Source organism: Aethalodelphis obliquidens, unplaced genomic scaffold (genome assembly GCF_003676395.1).
Source record: "Aethalodelphis obliquidens isolate GAN/ISIS:26980383/991018 unplaced genomic scaffold, ASM367639v1 scaffold29, whole genome shotgun sequence".
In the NCBI taxonomy this organism is placed as follows: domain Eukaryota; kingdom Metazoa; phylum Chordata; class Mammalia; order Artiodactyla; family Delphinidae; genus Aethalodelphis; species Aethalodelphis obliquidens.
In genome coordinates this window covers 6210109-6229046 of record NW_020837973.1, presented here as the reverse complement: position 1 = coordinate 6229046, position 18938 = coordinate 6210109, and the positions used below count along the sequence as shown (strand labels likewise).

Genomic DNA, 18938 nt, shown 5'->3' with positions numbered 1-18938 from the left:
TCTGATCACTGTCTTTCAGACAGCACTCATCCCCAAATACACTGCCCACATCATACTGGCACTGCACGAGGTATTTCCCACTAGACAGATGAGAGGACATAGCACATATAAGGCGAAAGGACGACCATGAAATTCTGTAGACAGTTGTTCGCAGATGTGCTAGTCTCTTATTGGCCTGAAGAGTCAAGCCTTCTCAAGATATGTCACAGGTCCCAAATATTTCTTAAATTACCTTAAGCTCTCTTTAATTTGGTATTTGCCACTTAAAAAATAACATTTCAAAAGCCCAAGAACCCAATTTTCCTTATAACATAGGGCTCTAAGTGTTATATGTCAATGTTAAAATTTCAAATTTTACACAAAATACAAATTAGAGCTCATTACAACAAAAATAAAGTGACATAGAGGGGTCTGAAACAGTGTGCCCTAAAGATCTGGCAGGGAATGATCTAACTACTTTCAGGCAATGCGTTTTCTACAGGGATAAACTCACATCTCTGTGGAGAAAGAAAGGCTGACTCAAGTTTGGGGCCTTTCATTAATTATCCTAACATCTTCAATAAGAAGTACTTAGCTCCCAGACCAATGCAAAAGTAAGACTCTGAGCCCCAAAGCTAGAGGAACACAGACAAGGAAAAGGGTTAGTGTCTGTCTGTGATCTTGTGAAGATGGCAACAGGGACCTACAGGCCTTTGTGGAAGCAATTTTTCTTTTTTTTTTTTGCGGTATGCAGGCCTCTCACTGTTGTGGCCTCTCTCGTTGCGGAGCACAGGCTCCGGACGCGCAGGCTCAGCGGCCATGGCTCATGGGCCCAGCCGCTCTGCGGCATGTGGGATCCTCCCGGACTGGGGCACGAACCCATGTCCCCTGCATCGGCAGGCGGACTCTCAACCACTGCGCCACCAGGGAAGCACCAATTTTTCTTTTTTTGAGCAGGGTGGGCTGCACTTCTTTTCACTATAGAAAGGCTGGACTTAACCTTGCTTTTATTTCTAGGATTCAACCCCACAAACATCATTTTAAGTAAGTTACTCATTTTAAGAAAGTTCAATTTTTTACTACAGATTAATATGAAGAAGAATCATTTTAAGAAAACAATTTAAAGTTCTAAAGTGTTTACTAGGCAGTGTTTTCCTTTTCCCTCTTTTAACTCTAATAAAATGACACCAATAATCCTACTTTTAGAAGCTGAAAGCAATTTAGTAGGGGCTTTCACAAGTAGCTGCACTTTTTTCAGAAAAAGTAGACTTCAAAATTACTATAATTGATGATAATTACTTTCAGGAATAAATAAAAAACAATTAAGCCTTTAAAAAATTAGAATGTGGAATGTATACACATATACTATACCTTAAGGTGCGACTTTGAAAATTATGCTGACCCATTGGTACATCCTAGTAAAAAAAAAGAGTATTAGTTGCTAAAAACATACTTTAAGAATCTTTCAGTGATAAGGATGTATATTTCTTCTTCTATCATGGAAAATATCATTTAGGTAACAAATAACTACCCATGAGGAGAAAAAGAGCTTAATTATAAGTGTGAAACATGATTAAAAATTCAGTTTATATTTAGAATTTTTTTGTAATCTGTAAACTCTGGTGTCAGGATTGTGGTTTGAATTTTTTAAATTTCCATCCTGATATTTGCAGATATGATTTCAAACAATGCCTGCAGAGGACTGTTATTAAAGTTACTGTAGACAAATGATGGGAAAATGTAGTTTGGCATCAGACTGAAATTTAAAAAATGCTTTAAGACACAAACATGATCATAAAATCTATAGTCAATCCTTATCACTGACGGGGCTGTTAAGAAATGGGACTGTTGGTTAAGTGTGTGAAAGCGAGAATCATTGATCGAAAAGAAGAAATGTACATATGAGTGCTGGTAGTCCCTGAAAAAGGTCAATGACAGAGACAGACATTGGTCAGAGTTACTCAGCGGGGGTCTCCACTGCCAAATGTTCAATAATAGACTTAAAAAACCACAAGATTCACTTTCATACATTTAAATAAAATAAAATAATTAAAATAAAACTTGTAACAAAGTGGCTCCAAATAAACTGTTCTTTGTTGTTTGATCTCCAAGGTTAGATCAGGAAATGTATTCAGCCTAGGGAAAGGTGAGTCTTAAAAAAATAACTGAACTCCAAGTTTTACTATATAAAGTAAAACAATGCCTTATTTACCAGCTCTATCAACGTTAATCAAGAGTCAATGAAGTTCTGCATAGGGGATTAGATAAAAGAAATAACTTTGGGCAATGACAATTGTTCAACCCTGGGATGTATTAATAAGAATGGCAGTGGGCTCTTTCTGGAACTGAGTAAGAGACACAGTCCTATGGGCTTCATGTGCTAATAACCAAAGCCTCAGATGTCCTCTGTCTCTACTAAGGCAGTCCCTAGGCTCCATCTCTGTGACTGGAGGCCAGCTGGTCAAGAAAACTGAGTTTGTCCCAGAGGCCCTCTGATTTTTATACACAATTTCCTGAAGTTCAACTCTCTAGCCAGTAACAACTCTTTGGAAAGAGGCATCTTCACTAACACATAATAGCAGATTAAAGTCAGGCTGAAATCTCTCCTTTAGTGTTTTGCTGAGATAGTAAGGCAGACAGTTGCTCTTAAGTCCTGAGACAATAAAGACTGATAAGAAATTAGCAACCACAGCAACATCAATCACACACCCAGAAAAGCAAGGCCTTATTTTCACAGGTACACATATGAAACAGCACAGAAAATCATGTTTTAATATTTAGATCTGATTCTTATTTCTTGAAAACCAACCGACCAGCCAACCGACCGACCGACCGACCAACTCTTGGTTTATAACAAATCTCGATGAGAGATATTAGCCATTAGTACTAATAATAAATGCAGTGTTGAGATGAAATTATCCAACTTTTTTCATAAGAGTGATAGAAGCATCGACTTTCCCTGACTACTAGATCCTAGGGTCTTAGGATACCTTTCCTCTAACAGGGTCTAGTTGCTGGAAGGTTCCAGTTGCCCCAATCCTGCCTCCTTGGATCTTTTCTCTTCTTATGATCTCATCCAGCTCCATGGCTTCAAATATCATCTAAAGCCGGATGCTTCTCACATCCACATCTCCATCTGGGACCTCTTCCCTGAGTTCCGGACTCGCACACCCAACTGCCAACTTCCTAGCTGCACTTCGGTGTCTAAAAGGCATACTGACTTGAAGATGTCCATTAGCAAAACCTGGATTTTGTCATCTGAAATCCCCTGGCTTTCCCCGAGTATTTGTCATCTCAGTTCATGGCATCATCATTCTTCTAGGGGTGCAGCCAAAAAAGTGTGTATTCCTCCTTGATCCTCCTTTTCACACATACCCACTCCATCACCAAGTCTTATATGTTCCACTTTCAAATTATAACTTGAGTTTGCTTCTCACTGTTTCCACTACTAAAATCTTAGCATAAGAGGGCACCATCCTCCTCCCTTGGAACACTGCATTCTTGCTCCATTACCCAGAGCATTAATTATACTATGCCCTCCCCTTGGGTAAGACCCTCTAACGACTTCCCATCACAATCAGAATAAATTATACATGATTACTTAGAGCCTCTCGCCCTGATGACCTCCCTTTGCTTTATTGCTGATGACGCTGCAGCCACACCAGCCTTCTCTCTGCCCTCAAAGATGCCAATTCATTTCCATCTCAGGGCCACAGAATTTGATTTGCCACCGACTTCCCCCCTTCTCCGAGATGTCCCCAGCCGCCCCATCCAGAGTAGCCACACCATTCACTCCCAAAGACGATACTCCATTTTCTCTTCATCATGGCCCTGAGCAGGCACCTGGAGTGATCTTGTTTGTTCATTTGCGTCCGACTTAGGGTCTCTCTCTTTCCAACAGAATGCAAACTCTTCTAGGACTTGCCCTGGTGGTCTCCCTTGTTGACTGACTGAGGGATCACGATCTGTCAGATCGTTTATTTTTCAGTTGAAAAAGAACAAAGGAAGTTGAGAGAAGAGATATAACTGAGACAAAACAAGAATGCTGAGCCCCTGCCTTTTGGGCTTGGGTGTGTGATTGTGAAATGTCCACTGTTACCTGACAGCCTGGTATGTTTCTTTTTCTCATCAGCTAATAAGAATTATGTAACATCCCATTTTCTTCCTTTACCTCAAATGCATCCCTAATACAATTAATGCCATTCTGCATGAAATTTTACTCAGAGACTGTTTTAAAATCTAACTATACCATTGGGATTATTCTAAGTGCTCAACTGTGTTTACTTTTCTCTCCTCTTATGAGTTTTTCTATTGTCTTTCTGCACTTCAGCTATCTTATTGAGAATGTCCCTGCTGCAAGAAGCATTGGGACTTTATTCTCTGTTGGAAGTAAGGATGATGTAAATAAGGATATCCAACAATAGAATGTACATTGCTTCTGACACAGCCTGAACCTCTGCTGAACCTCTGGGTGATGAAGAGACAGCTTTATTGATGCCACTCAAATTCCAAGGACATCATGCCTTCATTTGTTCTCTTACTAAGATGCTCGGGCTTTCTATTGTACTTCATAATAGCAGAAGCAAAACACAAACCTGGATTTAAAAAAAGAGTTCAGCTGTATTCAGTTGCTACTGTCAGTTGTAAATTAGAGTCTTGGGTAATAAGGTTATAATGCAAAATCACTCTAGGTTAAAACCCTTAGCAATGCGGGGTTGGTGCTCATTGATAACCTGATATCTGTAAGGAATATCTGAGAATGCCAATCTGAGAAGTCGGAGATAGTAAGCTTGCCTCATTACAGACAAAAGTTACTTTGGCAGGAGATGCCTTTTGGGGAACTAGCTTTCGCCCAGCGCTAGGGCATGGGGAGGGCGTACCGTGGTGCTGATCTTGCCGTTCTCTGTGGTCATGCTGTCTCTGTGATGCAGGTGTGCAAAGGGCTTGGCCGCTCCCCAGGACTCCAGGTACCGGGTCATGCGGACGGAAGCCCTCATCTTGGCTCCATCGAGGGTGGCTCGAGGTCTGAAGAGGTGCTGGGGGCTCCGTCGTTCTCCCTTGGGGTGAGAAACAAAGCATTACACCTGGCGGGGCACAGGTGCACAGCCTCCCGCCTTCCTGCTCTGCCCACCAAGAAGCCTCCCTTGAGTAAGCGGATTCCTCTAACATCATGCCCTTCACTCTCCTGGTTCCTACTCTCTTTCCTTCAGTGACTGGTATTCAGCGCCATGAGCTGTTGGAGCCCAATGATTTTTTTTTTTCAGACAACAAAACTTACCTGTATTTGAAACTTAGGGAAAAATAATAGCTATTTTAAGGGATGTTTTTATAAAGTTGATTCTTAGACAGAATATGCTGATCTGTTTCAATGTGTTCTTGATGGTTGTGTTTTTTCCTAAAGCGATTGGGGTTTTCTGATGCTAAATGCCCCCGAATATCGGTGTTTTGGTGTTCTTTGCCTGAACGCAATGTTCTTTCTTTTTTTTTTTTCTTTTTTATTTGGGGGTATAGTTGCTTTACAACGTGGTGTTAGTTTCTGCTGTACAACGAAATGAATCAGCTATAAGTATACATCTATCCCCTCTCTCTCGGGCCTCCCTCCCACCCACCCCCATCCTGCCCATCTAGGTCACCACAGAGCACCGAGCTGAACTCAGTGTTCTTTGTACACATTTTTTTTAACCTCTTCCCTGTGCCGTCCCTGTCCCATCACCGCACAGTTCGTCCCGCTTGTCATACATTTGTCTCCAGATCAACCCTCTAGTCAGTTGGAAGTTTGTCTCTGAAGGTGAAACTGGGGTTTTAGGGAGGTTATTGTGAGTAAACATTAATAACCTTGATCTCCTTGATGTTATGATATTGGTTTTGACAATTCAGAGGTGTGTCTTGCTGCTCTCTGCACTATTTACCAGCCTGCAATTTGGAGGGAGTTTACAGAAACCCTCAGAGCTTCAGTTTCTTAATCTGTAAATAGCAGTAGTACCCATCTGGCAGGAATTTGGGAAGGGTTAAAGGAGATGAGAACTCTAAGCCCCTGCTCTGGCCTGACACGTGGTGTGAAGAGTTAGAGCCAGCAGCTGTCTGCATGCGATGAATGGTGTTCACTGTATCAAAGCTACCATATCTGCACATAATGTACTCACACAAGTGTATACATGACATTTACTTGCCAATCTTCCAGAAGTTTCTTCTTTCCCTTTTTCTTATATCTTCATCCTACTTTCTCTCATTCGATTTTTATCATCCAAAGCCTTGAGCAAAATCCTTACCTTTATTTAATTTTCTAACTGCCGGGCAGGGTCCATCGTGTACTAACACACACATTGATCAACATTGACTAACCTATACAACCTCGTGATGCAGATAATACCCTTGTCATATAAACAAGCGATTCATTTCAAGTGTTTCTTTAATAAATATTTGAATCCATTGTTACAAAACACATACGCAGTTATAGTAGTTTTAGAGGCAAAGATGAGCGAAGAATTACACTAGTTCTTGACTAAAAACACTTTCCATATGAGTACTTTGCCCTTTTCACTTTTAATCATAGAAGTCATAGGCTAATCATAGACTCTTTACAATACTGACCTTGGGGTTGATTACAAAGTAGGTCTTCACCAAGTGCTGCTTTAAATATGGGTCTCTGATGTCACCATCTCCTTCCTCCACTTTATAAGCCCCATTCAAGTGTTCCAGTGTGACGGAAGAGATGTGAACACGTCTGAAATTCCATTTTAAAACCACAATCAGGATATATAAGGAGGAACGTGCAAGAAGACTTTCTATTTATTTGGGATTTCAGAGAGAATTTCTTCTGCCCCAAGTGAAGGAAAGGCTATATGTTCTTAGTAAAATTGACTGTAATTAAGGTTCATAGTCTGTTAACAACTGCTTTGGAAAGATGCTCCCAGATGTCATGAGCTACTAATAGTTGGAGCTTCTCTGCACTCACAGAAACCTGCATGGTGAATTACAGCAATTAAAACTCGATCTTATCGAATTTTGGGGTATGAAGATATTTTTTTTTTTGAAATGCATGCCAAAGTCATTTTAGGAAGTGTGCTGATCTGTAAAAGTATGGGCTTTCTTTCTCAATGCTTGTTCTCATGCTTCTCCAAATTACAGCACTTGCATCGAGATTCTCGTGTCATCTATCCAGATGGTACCGTTTGCTTATTTCAATAGTACTGATTTCAGAAGTTACCAATAATAGAGAAACGTCATATATCTCCACTGACTTATAAACCATCTTTAACTTAGGTTTCTATTCATAAATATGAAAATGAGTAGAAGTCTGTAATTTAGAATCTGACATCCAGTCTTTGACCACGGGTCCCAGGGGTGGTTGCATTGGGGCTTGAGAGTTCATGTCCATCTGGTTAATGGAAAAGGCCACTGGGCGTGAGTAACGTGATACTAACCAAGGCAACAGAAATCACTGAGCAGTCGGTTATTAACCTGTCGACCTATTATTCCCAGCCCTGTAACCTGCTGGACGAGAGAAAGCCAATGTGCCGCCTTACCCGGGGACCCCTCCAGCTTCCATGTGGTTGGCCAGGGTAACGTCATGGGACCATACGTCATACTGCCACTTCTGCAGCCCGATCACGCCACAGAGGACGTTCCCAGAATGCACTCCCACGCGCATGTTGATGTCCACTCCAGTGGCGTCCCTCACTTTCCTAAAGGGAAGGAAAGTCACATCACCTTCCAGGACCAGCCTCTTCTTCCTTTAATTCCTGGCCAATTTTCTGGGCATTTTATCATTCAGAATGTCTCAGATTGTTGGAAATATTGTCATGAATTCTTACTGTGGCAGAAGATTGCTGCTCTGAGGCAAGAGAAAGGGATTTTTCTTCGGTTACTACCAGACTAAACCACCAGCGCCAAGCCAGTGCTCTGGCCGGTAAAGCGTCAGGATGGCAGGGGTCGTGAGGCAGCATTTTGGTTGTAGTTTCTACTTTTTCAACCAATGTGTATCACGCACATAACACGTGCTGACACCTCCTCAGAATTTTCATACTAGACTCGTGTGACATTGCCTTGTACCGTCAGAAACAATCTTAGATGCCATCTAGTGCTTAGCATAACGTATGTCCCCAAGGAATATTTTCTGCTGATGAGACAATACGGCTTATTTGTGAGCTTAATAATGACTTTAGCCTGAGTAGGAATTAAAAAAAAAATAACCACGAAAGGAAAGCTTTTCAATTGTGCACATTCTTTAACAGAAAAGAGAAAAGAATACTCTTTAAGAAGCTTTAATAATGCAATAAGGTATCATTAAAAAGAAATTCATTTTAAAAAAATCATTTAAAAAATACTTTAGGACTCTGTTGCCAACTCATTGAAAGAGACAAATGAAGAACTTCCTTTAAGCAAAAATAGCAATGCTTGGCGAGGCTTATTTGTTTCTGCCAGTTAGATACATTTATCAATTAAAATTTTATTGTAAAAGAAGAATGCAGGAAGGTATCCCTAGTTACATGGAAAGAATCACCCCAAGAGGAAACGTGACACTGATTTCAACACAGCAAGTCGGAAGGGTTACCAGGTGTGGGATGCGGTAAAATGAACCTGAAACATCTCAAAATGACACAAGCATGCTTGAATGATGCAGTGACATCATCTGAGCATACTACTGATAAAAAGAAATGGGTCCATGATGTAAAAATAAATGACGTCCTGAAAAAGAATATAGAAGGCTGTCTCTTTCCCCTCCCTTCCTCTCTACCTTCCTTACCTGTTCTCATTTTTTTTTATAAAAAAGACAACCTATTTGGGGTACTTTACAAGTCATCCAAACCCTTCATTCCTGCTCCCACGAGGAGCATCTACATGACATAGGAGGCTTGTCCTACCACTCTGTCCCCATCAGCACTGAGTGTGGACAGCTGCCTGGGCCCTATCTGGTCTCCGTCTCTCCAGGCCTTTTCTCACTATGGTTCCTCTCTGCTCCCCACTCCCCTGAGTGTCCCCTTCCTGACAGGGCCCGGGAGTCACAAGGCCAGTCCGTGACAGAAGTGACTGGTTAATGGTTCGACTCTTTAACAATCTCCACATGCTTCATGTCTTTTTTAGAGAAATGAGTTGATCAAGGGTTCAGATGACCTGATTGACCTAACGTTTTAATGCATGTAGATGAAATCTGTGTGATCTATAGAAAAATGTTGAAATGATCCCTTAGAGCTTGCAATAGTAGACAATCTTTCTAATTTAAGAGGAGCCTTAATCACTTACACAATCAGGGTCCTGAATATCACTGCCTTGATTAAGAACAGTTTACATTTTCATGACAGGAAAAAAAAAGTCTCTTTAAGCGTTGGGAATATTCCCAAACTGCAGCTGAAGTGCTTCTGCAGTGGTGAACTTAGCTAATGGGGAACAAGGATAAATGTGGAGGTCCAAACTTGGAAGGAAAAACACAGGCAAACGTTTCTGGACCCATGTTGCTGGTTCCCACCAAAACTGGAGATAATCTGGCAAAATTCCAAGTGCCAAGCGTGTGCTTTCTGCTCAGCAGCTTGAAAAACTAAAATTCCTGTATTCATGCTCAACTTTTGGCTTAAGAAATGGGAATGAAAATGCTTGTCTTTGTGTGTGAGAGAGAACAAAGAATTTCTGAAATGTGCTGAGGTGTTTGCTCTTTTCCTGGCTTATATTGGGGGTGTAGCAAGACAACCTACTATTATTATTTTTTATTGCAGTATGGTTGATTTACAATGTAGTGTTAATTTCTGCTGTATAGCAAAATGATTCATATATATATATTCTTTTTTTATATTCTTTTCTTTATGGTTTATCACAGGATATTGAATATAGTTCCCTGTGCTATACAGTAGAACCTTGTTTATCCATCCTATATATAATAGTTTGCATCTGCTAATCCCAAACTCCCAATCCATCCCTCCCCCACTCTCCCTCCCCCTTGGCAACCACAAGTCTGTTCTCTATGTCTGTGAGTCTGTTTCTGTTTCATAGATAGGTTCATTTGTGTCACATTTTAGATTCCACATGTAAGTGATATCATGTGATATTTGTATTTCTCTTTCTGGCTTACTTCACTTAGTATGGTAATCTCTAAGCCCGTCTATTTTGCTGCAAATGGCATTATTTCATTTATTTTTATCGCTAATATTCCATTTTATGTATGTACCACATCTTCTTTATCCGTTCATTTGTCAGTGAACATATAGGTTGTTTCCATGTCTTGGCTATTGTGAATAGTGCTGCTACAAACACACGGGTGTATGTATCTTTTTGAATTGTTGTTTTGTCTGGATATATGCCCAGGAGTGGGATTGCTGGATCTTCTGACAATTCTATTTTTAGTTTTTTGAGGAAATTCCATACTGTTTCACACAGTGGTCGCACCAATTTACATTCCCACCAACAATGTAGGAGGGTTGCCTTTTCTCCACACACTCTCCAGCATTTGTTATTTGTAGACTTTTTAATGGTGGCCATTCTGACTGGTGTGAGGTGATACATCATGGTAGTTTTGGTTTGCATTTCTCTAATAATTAGTGATGTTGAGCATCTTTTCATGTGCCTGTTGGCCATCTGTATGTCTTCTTTGGAGAAATGTCTGTTTAGGTCTTCTGACCATTTTTTGATTACAACCTATTACTGATCACTTTGTCAACTGTACATGAGCCGAACTGTTGATACATAGCAGGGGAAGAATTCAGAAGCCCTTGGTCAAGGAGTAGCAGATCATGGGGACACATGGCCATTAAGATATGAAACTTAACTTTAGGTATAAGGAAGAGCTCTGGAAGTTCACTCAAATCTGTTGACATTTCTGAGATGCTGGACACATAAGATATCACTGAGGCATGTATGATGAATGGATAAAATGCAATACATACATACAATGGAATGTTATTCCATCATTAAAAGGAATGAAGTACTGATACATACCACAATATGAATAAACCTTGAAAACATTATATAAAGTGAAATAAGTCACACACAAAAGAACAAATATTGTACAATTCCAGTTGCATGAAATATCTAGAACAGGCAAATTTATGGAGGCAGAAAGTAGAACAGAGGTTACTGGGGGCTGGGAGGAAGGGAATGGGGAGTTATTGCTTAGTGGGTACAGAGTTTCTGTTTGGGACAATGAGAAGGTTCTGGAAGTAGATAGTGGTGATGGTTGTATGACATTTTGAATGTATTTAATGCCGCTGAATTGTACATGTAAAAATGGTTCAAAGGGCAATATTTATGTATGTATATTTAACCCCAATAAATAAATGTAACAACAAAAGAAGGTATTACTGATGACCTGATGACATGCCAGTGGACAGAATGTAGGGAATCTTTTTTTTTTGGGGGGGTGGGGGGAATCTTTTTTCTAAAGGCTCTTCAACATATTGGAATTACATAAACTTAACAGAACTGGAAAACAGTTGATTCCAAAGCAGAAATTAAGCTTTAGTAAAAGGGTGGATTGTTGAATCCAATGTGCTATTGATTCACATAATATCATCCTTCACAAAACCCATTTATAGAATCCATTTCCCCTCATGTTTGAAACCAACACTGAGGTGGCCTCCAGGGGTGGGTTATACATTTGAGAAAATCTGTTAGGTCTACATTGATTAAATTCACTTCCATCTAGACCCATAGTGGCGTGAATAGTTAATGACTCTTGAAATAAAGCTGAAAAACTTTTTTTTTTTTTTATGTCTCCGAGAAGACAAATGACTTACTTATGGGGAGAAGAAGGGGGACAGTTATTTCCCACACAATGTATTTCAGTGGGAAGCTGAGGCAACACTGCCCACCCCTCCCATCTTGAATCCTCCTTCGATTCCTCTCGATTCCTTTGCCTCTCAATCCCTGACCGCCCCACAGTGGCCCCTGACAAAGGCTGAACTAGTGGATCTGGACACTTAGGTCTGCAGACTCTGCTGTGGCTAGGGCTTCACTGTTCTTCCCTGGCCAGCACTGGAAACCCACCGACAAACCTCTCAGTCCATTTCGGCCCACAACTGACACCACGGTGGGCTAAACACAGTGATAACTTGACTTGTTGCTTTCTCACTTAAGGTCCTATTTACTCTGACCCTGAGACAAGGAATAAGACCATCAAGCACACAGTTCCCATGCTGTTTAGCCAAAAAATATGTGGAGGATAGGGGAAAATCACTTGACCAAAAATAGGCAATCCCCCCCCCCAAAAAAAAACCCAAACTGAAATCCTTCAATCACACAATCAGAAAACAAGAGCTTTTATCATTTATAAGAATACTGTGGCTTCTATGAAGGTACTTATAAAGAAGTATGGTACGGGCAGTGAAAATTCATTTTTTACCTCACATTTTTACCCTGTACTTGTCAACTGTAACGATAACATTATTCTATGTAAGCAAATCTTCTCTAGAATTACAATAAAAGAACCTATAGATACAAGGCAGAAGACTATTATGGATATAAACTGAAACTACATTCACAGAGCTGAGCGTGACTTAGATGGAGTAATTCTGGGCTGGATTTTTATATTCATTGCAGTCTGGTGGTAAAAACTACTTTCCCTCTTACAATTTACATGTACTTGTCAGAAATCAAGAGATGCTGAGAGTACAGCCTTTTTCCTGAAGATTGGAGGAGACCTTTACATTTTTAAAAAAAGCACTTTTGAAACAAACACAAAGGTCCCTTCCCATAGATTCTAACTCGGTGTTGCTGTAATCTAAGACTAATGATAGCAATACAAAACACAGAAGGCTTACTTTGGACTTAGTTCTCACATGCCAATAAATGAGTCTCTGCCCATTTATATTTAAATGTACAATCATGTATTTAGTTTCAGTAGACAGAAAAATAGGAATAGTTGTAAGAACTACAACTAAAACTTACCAAACAGTTAAAAAAGCTCTTACTAAGCATTACACTTACTTTATGGCTTCACACATATCCAGTCCCATTTTCACACAATTCTTGGCATGGTTAGGGAGAGAGATAGGGAGTCCGGAAACACAGTAGTAGCAGTCTCCTAGAATTTTTATTCTCATGCATTCATTCTCCTGAAAGAAGAAATCACAGAATTTCAGTTGAGTTAAGTACATATATAATGATTTTGATTTACCAAATATCACCAAGTGCTAGTTCTACTGGCATTGCCACAGTGAATAGGGTTTGTGGGAAGAAAGAAATGAGAACTAGTTGAGTTTCCCTTAATTACCCATCAAGATTGAGGCACCCTCACCTGCATGCTCCTTTACCAAAGCAGGAAGAATCAGGGTAAGGGGTAGAAGGGGAAAGCTGAGAGGAAGTTCTGGAATGATTTACACTTAACACAGCAGAGGAGGGTAAAGATAGGACCATTCTCTTTAGTCTGAACAAATCCAAACATTGACAGTGAAAGGAAACATTCTATGCAAAACAGAATCTTGCAGGATAGAAAATGGTAAGCAGAACTCAGCTAGAATTAGAATTTTTGTCATTTCCTACTGTGCTCACGATTTTCCTCATTTCTTTTAAAGCTGAAGCAGATTCTTACCTGCAGACATGTAGCTTCCGATAAACATCTCTACAACATAATAAGCCACCATTCAACATTGCCAAGTAATTTGAAACTTAATTCTGATCTGAGGTTAAGCTGTTTTAATATAAAGTTAGACAAACTCATTATTTTTATTGGCTGGGTTGTATTTATATTATAACATTGAGATTAACTTCATTCATATGCATTAATCCTACATCCATTTCTAACCTTTTCAACTAGTTTATAGACTCTTCACTCAAATTTATAATAAATACATAAATAAACGAAGATGTACCAAACACAGATTTTTTTTTTTTTTGGCCATGCTGCATGGCATGTGGGACGCTAGCTCCCCAATCAGGGATCAAACCTGTGCATTGGGAGCCTGGAGTCTTAACCACTGGACCACCAGGGAAATCCCAGACTTTTTTTCTTCTTAACACTCGCACAGGCTTATGTATAAAACGAACAAATTTGAAATAATAAAACGAACATAAGATCTTTTTGTTCTTAAGTATGTGTTAGGTTTACTGAAGATTTTGCAGATTTCTTTCCCTGTCTCATAGAGAGCTGTGTACTTTCATGCTTATCTATAGCATTATAGATGACGTGTTAGTAATTCCTGATAACAATATTTTAAATAATAAAAAGGCAAAACATTGTTTATTAATAAGGCTTCTCTCCTATACTTCCTAAATATGTATCCTGAGTCTAGAAAACAGTAAGATTAAGAACAGTGAATTCTTGGCACTCTTATCAATGATCAGCTGACTGTATATGCATGGGTTTATTTCTAGTCTCTATTCTGCTCCATTGGTCTGTATGTCTGTCTTTAATACCAGTATCAGACTGTTTTGATTGCTGTAGTTTTGCAATATATTTTGAAAGCAGGAAGCACGATGCCTCCAGCTTTGTTTTTCTTGTTCAAAATCGCTTTGGATATTTGGTGTCTCTTGTGGTTCTATATGAATTTTAGGATTTTTTTTTCTATTTCTGTAAAAACTACCATTGGGATTTTGATAGGGATTGCATTGAATCTGTAGATGGTTTGGGGTACTATTTTAATATTAATTCTTTCAACCCATGAACATGGAATGTCTTTCTACTTATTTGTGTCTCTTTATATTTCTTTCATCAATATTTTATAGTTTTGGTGTATAAGTCATTCACCTACTTAGTTAAGTCTATTTCCTAAGTATTTTATTATTTTTGATGATAATGTAAATGTGTTTTCTTGATTTCCTTTTGAGATACTTCATTGTATACAAGTGATTATTGTACATTGACTTTTTATCCTGCAACTTTACTGAGTTTATTTATTAGTTCTAACAGATTTTTGTGGACTCTTTAGGGTTTTCTACATATAAGGTCATATCATCTGCAAACAGAGATAATTTTACTTCTCTTTTGAGTTGGATGTCTTTTATTTCTTTTTCTTGCCTAACTGCTGCGTCAGGAAGTTCCAGCACTATGTTGAACAGAACTGGTGAGAGTAGGTATCCTTGTCTTATGCCCAATCTTAGAAGAAAAGCTTTCAGTTTGTCACTGTTGAGTATGATGTTCACTGTGGGTTTTTCATATATGGCTTTATTGTGTTGAGGTAAGTTCCTTCTTATTAGTTGAGAGTTTTTAATCATAAAAGCGTGTTTAATTTTGTCAAATGCTTTTTCTGCATCAATTGATTGAGATGATCATATGATTTTTACCCTTCATTCTGTTAATGTGGTATATCCCATCAATTGATTTGCGATGCTATCCAACTTGCATCCCAGGGATAAATCCCAGTTGGTCATGGTATATGATCATTTTAAAGTGCTGTTGAATTTGACTTGTTAAGTGAAATAAGCCAGATACAGAATGACAAATACTACATGATACCACTTATATGAGGAATCTAAATTGGTCAAACACAGAAGCAGAGTATAGAATGGTGGTTTCCAGGCCTGGGAGAGGGGAAAATGGGGAAGTGTTGGTCAAAGGACACAAAGTTTCAGTAATGCATGATGAATAAGTCCTAGAGAGCTACTGTACAGCATAGTGTCTATAGTTAATAATATTATATTGTATACCTAAACATTGGCTAAGAAGGTAGATCTTATGTTAAGTGTTTTAATCACAAAATAATAATGATGATGATAATGATAAATTAAAAGGGCAAAAGGAAACTTTTGTAGGTGATAGATGTTTATGGCATAGATTGTAGTGATGGTTTCAAGGGTGTATCCCTAAGCTTAGTAAGTTGTATGTATGTGAAATATGTATAGCTTTCTGCCAATTATACCTCATTAAAGTGGATAAAAACTAACAGTGAACGAGCAGTGACGTTGAGTTCCTTAACTTAATGTGCTTTATGTAGTATTCCCTCAATGGACTGAACTATCTGTTTGCTTATAATGCTCACCAACTCCATGTTTTGAACTAAGAGCCATGAACTGATATCCAAAGCATGCTGCCCCTGTGACCAGCAATGGATGGCCCAAGCTATCCTAGGCCAGTCTCTGATATTGCCTGGACGTTCCTTTGTTACAATGATCAGAGAGGAGCAGGAAGTCACACCGAGTACCTCCCTTATGAGTTATAAATTGTGTCTTCCTCAGATTCATATGTGAAATCCTAACCCCTGGTACCTGTGAACGTGACATTATTTGGCCAAAGGGTCACTGTAGATGTAATTAGTTAAGATGAGGTCATACAGGAGTAGGGTGGGCCCCTAATCAGTTTGACTGGTGTCCATATAGAGAGAAGTAATTTGGACACAGAGCCTTGCGTGTGGGGAAAATGCCTTGTAAACACTGGAGCTTTGTTGTTATCAGCCAAGATTAGGATGTTTCTTCCTACTGTGACCAGGTAGTGCAACAAAAAGGATCTTTTACTGACTCAAACTTTCAAGACGTTTTCTAAAGATGAGGCCCCCTCTACCCCAAACTCAACCTCTTCCTTTGGTTTGGTAAAGGAAGGAAACAGAGCTATACTCTTAGTGATTTTTTAGAATTCCCAATGAGATCTGTCATGGTCAGTTGGGCAACATAAGACACCTCATGGAAAGCTTGACGCAAGAGTGACTCTGTGAACATCTGCAAGCCAGATTTATGCCTAGGAGGCCTGGCTGGAATTTTCTTTATTGTTTAAAAGTGAGCAAAATCTCACCTATTGTTTTCAAAATCTCACCATGAACTAAACTTAGAACCAACTCTTCCTTATGTAAAGAATGCATTTTAATAAGCATAATAATGTATTTTTGTTGGGAACAATTCAGAGACAAAATTAAGCTGACCAGAAACATTTTATGAGACAGAAGTACAGGGCTAGCAGGAAAGAAAAAAAATTATCAATGTTCCCACCAGAAACCTTAATAGTTCCAATAAATAAGTCTAGAATAAGGTCTAGTATGGTTTTAGATCAGTTGTCATCATTTCTTCTCTGTGAAACTTCCCACAAATGAGCATATGAATGACAAATACTGAACTTACATCTCTGCAAGTGGCACAAGGGTCAGTGGATAAAAAGGGGACAACAGTCAATAAAGGGCTTAGGAAGAAGGGATGCATCCTATTTTAGGGATTTTCCCAGGATGCCGCTTAACACTGTGAATATGTAATAGTTACAATTGGAGAGGAAATCATGTTTCCAACTCCTTGACATCGAAATGCCTAAAAAGAGAATCTTAGAACGGCACAGGAGAGAGAGATGTGCAAATCAAATCTCATCATCTTGAATGTATTTATTATATGTGTGCTGAGTTATATATATGCAGAAGTTTTAAAAGTAGATGAAAATATGCTAATTATATGCTATGACATCTCTCATTCCCAGTGTAGGTTAGAGATTTATCGGGACTCGATGGCAAATAAATCCAACAAATCTACAAACAACATTCCTAAAGGATGCTTTTATGAGGAGGTAAAAAATTGATAAGGGACCAGAGAAAAAGTAAGCCCAAATTTTATATATCCTCAAAATAGAAGGCAATCACTAATACTCACCTTTGCAATTTGATCAAATTTTCCAAAGAGTTCATTCAGCATGTGGACCAGTTCTCCTGGGGAGCAGTCACTGGCCAGACGGGTGAACCCAACAATGTCCGCATAGAGGATACTGTGGGAACAAACCAGTGGGTGCCATATTGGCAAGTTGATGTTCGTTAAGAAAGTAATGGTAGTTTTTCCCATTGAAAGAGTATAAGTTTTTACATTTTTGCAAAATGTCATTTCCCTGGGTATGGAATATGTAAACATTTTGCTAAACTTTCCCATGAAATTTTTTTTTGATGTTAATTTTTTATAATAAAATCATTGACGAAAAAGTCATGTGATGCACGTTCTCTATTCTAGTCCATTTTTACTGCTCACCTTTCTTCTCTCAGGGCCAGCCCCTCCCCGCCTCTCTCATTTATGTGGTCTTCATCCTGACAGTACATTACAGTGTCATAATTCTGATATCAAAGGAGTATGCGTCTATTTGAATCGTTACATGATTTTATATTATAAGGATTCCTATGTAGAAGAAGCAAAATAATAAAAGTCAAATCCTGTTTTTATTGATTCAAAGAAAAAAATTCTGGCTTCCTTACTACCTGCCAGGAGAGCAGATACAGAACATCTTTCTAAAGCTCAGAGTTTGGTTTGGGGATGCATTAAACAAGTAAGGACACCAACCAACGTCCAATTACAGTGATAATAAGTGCTATAAATGAAAACAGCAGAGTGCTGTAAGACAGAACAGTGGAGGTGGTGAAGAGTCAGAGAAAGTCACTTAGGAAATGACAGTACAGCTTCCCTTCATGGGATGTACAGGCTGGGAGGGCAAATGTGAGATTCCTTAGAGTTGTATATGTGTTTAGCTAACCTTGATGGGTCAGGATAGAGAAACTACAGCACCACTGTGTACATTACAAATTTACCTACACAATAATGTGTTTATGTTTTGTGTAAAGGACTAATAAAGAAGCCTAAAATTCTGGGTTCAGGTAGTGAATATGGTACGGTTTAAGATGGGCCATGAAACAAAAATAACTGCCAATTCACAAAATTTTATGAAATATAAAATTACCATATATAGGATCCAGCAATTCCACTCTTAGGTATTACCCAAAAGAGCTGGAAGCAGGAACTCAAACAGATATTCATATACCCATGTTCACAGCAGTATTATTCATAAAATGAAACAAATGTCTATTGACATTTAAAGAAATGGATGGATTAAACTGTGGTGTATAATACAGTGGAATATTATTCAGTCTTTAAAAGAAATGAAATTCTGACAAATAACACAACCTGAATGAACCTTGAAGACATTAAATTGAGTGAAATAAGCCAGACTCAAAAGGACAAATATTATATGATTTCACTTATATGAAGTACTTAGACTAGCCCAACCATAGAGACAGAGAGTAGTATGGTGACTGCCAGAGTCTGGGGATGGGGCGTTGTTGTTTAGTGGGTATGGAGCTTCGGTTTGG

General features: G+C 38.9%; 1 protein-coding gene across 1 annotated transcript in view; it reads right to left on the bottom strand.

The window, feature by feature from the left end:
• The window catches only part of ADCY2 (adenylate cyclase 2), a 434307-nt gene that overhangs the window by 115862 nt on the left and 299507 nt on the right, over window positions 1–18938 (bottom strand). Inside the window, exons 6-11 of the mRNA XM_027125298.1 lie at window positions 17464–17575; window positions 12892–13019; window positions 7506–7664; window positions 6571–6703; window positions 4860–5036; window positions 1351–1394 (exon numbers count right to left, since the gene is read on the bottom strand). Coding sequence (XP_026981099.1) covers window positions 1351–1394; window positions 4860–5036; window positions 6571–6703; window positions 7506–7664; window positions 12892–13019; window positions 17464–17575 — 753 coding nt within the window. The remainder of the gene's footprint in view (window positions 1–1350; window positions 1395–4859; window positions 5037–6570; window positions 6704–7505; window positions 7665–12891; window positions 13020–17463; window positions 17576–18938) is intronic.